The sequence below is a fragment of the Hippichthys cyanospilos genome, chromosome 2 (assembly GCF_059441005.1).
Source record: "Hippichthys cyanospilos isolate Australia breed blue-spotted pipefish chromosome 2, RoL_Hcya_1.0, whole genome shotgun sequence".
In the NCBI taxonomy this organism is placed as follows: Eukaryota; Metazoa; Chordata; class Actinopteri; order Syngnathiformes; family Syngnathidae; genus Hippichthys; species Hippichthys cyanospilos.
The window spans coordinates 31452852-31457082 of record NC_142370.1 but is presented as its reverse complement, the minus strand read 5'-3'; the positions used below and the strand labels follow the sequence as shown (position 1 = coordinate 31457082).

Here is a 4231-nt window from a genome sequence, read left to right as displayed (position 1 = left end):
GATTATGCTGGACTTTATTTTCTCCCCTTCTGATAAGGTGGCTCACAACCTTTGCATACGCGGGTAATATGAGTATATGCAATGATTCAGTTGAATTTGTATTGACAATAGACTGTTACAAAATCTGCCATTGCTTTCAGGCAAAGTTAACTAGTACTAGTTAGGGGCAATAATGAAGTGTAACAAACCATGGTTGAAATCAGTGATGGGCAGTGACTTTCACACGTTCACCTGTGATGTCACTCTAAATACCCCTCATGCGCACATGTACACTTTAATGGGCTACATAGGCTTTTAAATGTTAACCAACCCACATCAGCCATTTAAACTTGTCATGACTCAAGTTAAAATGTAAAATATATCCAACATTTAATCACAAATCGCACTTTGAGAAAATATTTCTACCTTTAACATGAACAAAAAATAATGCTAACATTTAAAAATGAAACCAAGACTCATCAAAACAATCATTGTTCAGTAATCTTTTGGATTTATTTTTTTCTTGTCCTTCATGCTCTGGTTCTCTTTGCACTGAGATGTACAGTGTATCCACTCAAGCGTTCCGCAAATCACTAGCGCAATTAGCTTTTTTTCCCATCGAACTGACATGTACAATACTATAATCCATTTGGGTGTCCCCTTAAGTTTTTAAAAGCACTATAGCGCGTGTGTCCAGCCGTGCTTTGGCTACGCTACGCCTCTAGCCAAAGACAACGCGTAGCGTGCTTATTGGGCATCCATCACCTTTCTGCAGAGAGAATCCAATCACGGCATGTTCAACGTGAAGCCTCTAGATGGCGATCTTATGTTTCGATTGGCTATTACATCTGTCTTAAGTTATATAGCCGCACACATTAAGTTAACCCAAACCCTAACAATTGTAAATGCAGCATCTCCCGATGTCTGTAATGAAAAACTGTCTAAATATTACATATTGTCTCTAAAATTATCTGTCATCATTTTGGGTGGAATTTTGTAAAAAATGACAGCGGTATCGGGGTTTGGAATTGGTATTGGTGACTATTCAAGTCTTGTACTCATACTGGTATCAGACTGAAAAAAAGTACAAAACTTCCCGAATGCAATTATTCATAAATAGAATATAATCACAGTCCTGTATAATCAAATGCAAATATCAATTACAGATCTGATACCTGGTCCTAAATCAAGGTATCTGGACTCGCAATGGAAGCCAAAACTATAATATTGCCTGCTGTCTTGTTTTACTATCACAAATGAGAAATAAAAAATTGGAAGAGATTAAAATGGCCTTTATTTTAATGAAATTTGATGGAAAATGTTATATTTACATAGGTAGGCTTTTTTTTTGCAGGGGGGGGGGGTGTACTATAGAGGTATCGTATTTGGAATCAGTAACTGTGACTTCTCGAGAGTTGAGTACTCATACTGGACCATTTCGTAGCATTTTAAATGTAAAGGTCTAGCTGAGCCATACATTTGTTAGAAATAAAAAGTATTTAGGAATCAATAAATTTATATGTTTGACTTGAAGCAAACGTGTGGACGATTGACAAGCTGGCATCGTTAAGGACAGTGGTGTGGCCCAGGACCAATCAAAACATCTTCTGGCGCATCTGACACCCAATTGGTCACTCCTCCAATTACAGACTAATGAGGACAAGCTGCGTGTCTTTTGATTGGCAACCTGCCAGTCGCTATAAATACCAGCGACCCTCCTCAGACAGTCCTACAAGTTCTCCAAAAGAGATCGTGTGAAACATGGCTTCCTGCTACGGACTTAGTTCTGCATTGTGTGAGTATTCACTTCGGACGACCAGATTTTTCTTTCTTTCTCTCTTCTCCCCCGCCTCGTGTGTTCTTTTGCTAGTCCTATAGTTTGAGCTTGATTTAAGTACGTCGTTTCCCAACGTCCCTTACAACGATGTATTTATTTTTTTGTGATACTGTTCAAATATACGTTCTGTTTTTAATTTGACATTCCCCTCATATCAGTATTATCTCTGCTTCATGCTTCCCCGCTGACGAATCTTGGGAGATGAAGTCCAAGTTTTAACTACCGCGTTTCAAATTTATGATGGTTTAGCAAAAGGTGGGGAGTGTTCACGTTCAACGACCAAAAACCACGCCGTGCATCCTGACTCGATCCACTAGAAATGCGTTCAAAGAACATTCTCATTGTAGGACATTTCAAAGATCAATGGAGATACAAATAAACACTGGAATTCAACGCACCTGTGTGCTTTATCAGTAATTGGCAACATAAATGTAAAATTATTTTAATCCACTGTGTATCTGTAGCTGTCATTTTTCTTTTTCCCCCCCAGTGCTGGCAGCAACATGCATGCTCTTCACAGCAGGTGAATATCAATTCATGTCCTATTTACCTGTGCACGAGAATTCCTTAAGCTAACGAATTGTTTTCATTGCAGTTGATTCGATGGAGAGAGTGACCACCTGCAATCTTAATTATTTACAAGTCCACCGCCTAGACTGTGGTAAGGTTTAAATCTGTTCTTCAATGGCTACACTGACCATTGTTTTTCAAATTACAAATTCCTTAATAGTTTTTTTTTTCAACCTTTAAACTTGACTCACCCAAATTAACTTTTTGAATCATTGATTTGCAACCAGAGTGAGTTTCATGTTGACCTTTGTGTCAGGTCATGGAGTAATCAGCGTGGAGAATTCGCTATATGGTCGCTCAAGCTCACTGATGTGCGCTGAGGGCATATCTGAAAAGGAAGTAGCAAACACAAAGTGCGCTCGGCCAAACACGAAAAATGACATTGCCTTCAGGTAAACATCTTAACTAAGAAAAATGCTTGCAGATATTGTTTTATTAAAGATAATCTGTTCACAGGTGTGGTTTTTCATAGTGGGCAGTATTTTAAAGTTTCCCCTTATTTTAAATTAAAGTGGATCCCAAATACGGTCACTCAGGATGTAACTTGCTATCCTGCAACTTTAACCTTTGAGAGGGCTGACCTTGTTTCATGTCTGCAGATGCAACGGCAAGCAATCTTGTGAATTGAGCCTAAAAAATTTCCGCACTCCCGATCCCTGTCCTGGCATCGTCAAATATCTAGAGACCAACTTCACCTGCTTGCCTGCAAGTAAGTCTCCTGCGTGTTGTGGAAGGTGTGAATTCAAGAACTAAATTTTCTGAATTTCCTCCTTATAGTAACTGTGGTGGCGTGTGAGCGGTCTGTGGCACACTTGTATTGTGGTAAGATGTAACCTTTCTAATAAGCATTTTTTTATATTGTGCATGTCAAAAGTTATGGCACGATAAATTAGTCAAGGCACATGTTTACCTAAGACCTAACAATAATTTTTCAGCTTTGCATTATCATAAGCCAAATCAAATGGGTTGTGGTTCACAGCTTGTGTAAACGAAATTTGTGAATCTTGACATACTACCACCTTAAATTAAGGTAGTAATGCTCACAACCTATTTAGAACACTGGTATCAAATTCAGGCCCCGGGGGCCAAATCCGCCTGGCCACATTTGTCTCACTGAATGCTGATTATGGCTTCAAGATTCTGGCTACAATATTTTAGAAAATAATTGCCCGCCACAAAAATAACAATGTGGCCCACGGTATTTTGACACCAGTGCATCAGTGATTAATTCTATTTGAAATATGCTAGAATTTGAAGTTTTTTTTTTAATAATTATAACTAGCTTTTCTTGTCATCCTGGTTCCAGGTTTAAGAGACCTAATTGAAGTTCACGGCGCAGACTACGGACGTCGTGACCAGGCCACATGTTCAAATGAAAGGACTGCAAATGAGATAAAGAATACCACATGCTCTCATCCAACTACGCTTGTTGCAAAAATGTATGGTAGCACAATTGTATTCATATCATTTTTTTTTTTTTTTTAAATATAAACTCAAAGCAGTATGTAATTTCCTTATAGTTGTAATGGCAGAAAAAGCTGTTCAGTCAACGCCAAAAACTCAGTATTTGGAGACCCATGCAAAGGCACCTACAAGTACTTGGAGATTGCCTACACTTGTGTTAGTAAGTAGTTGCCAACCCATTTAGCGCACAAAGTTCATGTCTATTGTAGGTGGTCTTGGCTTGGGAAGGCTTCAAGAGCTTTAGCTTGAATTAACTGACTTGTGCTTGTTTTTTTTGCAGGTCCTTTAATTCGCAGGGCTGCTTAAACTAAAGGGAGTGAGTTGTGCAACGCTGTCTAGATTTGCAATGTACCTCTTTGTACATGGGTTAAAATAAATTTG

The 4231-nt window shown here is 38.6% G+C and overlaps 1 protein-coding gene across 2 annotated transcripts; it reads left to right on the top strand.

Annotated features, from left to right (window-relative positions):
* The first annotated feature begins 1634 nt into the window (after window positions 1–1634).
* Window positions 1635–4231, top strand: LOC148428259 (L-rhamnose-binding lectin SML-like). 2 transcript variants are annotated; one of them, XM_088406144.1, is made up of 9 exons: window positions 1635–1774; window positions 2307–2339; window positions 2412–2477; window positions 2643–2778; window positions 2986–3095; window positions 3164–3208; window positions 3693–3825; window positions 3907–4010; window positions 4131–4231. In XM_088406144.1, exons 1-9 carry the CDS (start codon window positions 1741–1743, stop codon window positions 4154–4156), a joined length of 687 nt encoding a protein of 228 aa, XP_088262270.1. In that variant the 5' UTR covers window positions 1635–1740; the 3' UTR covers window positions 4157–4231. The 2 variants fall into 2 exon arrangements, with proteins under 2 accessions (XP_088262270.1, XP_088262280.1); XM_088406154.1 differs by lacking the exon at window positions 4131–4231 and having other exon boundaries at window positions 3907–4018.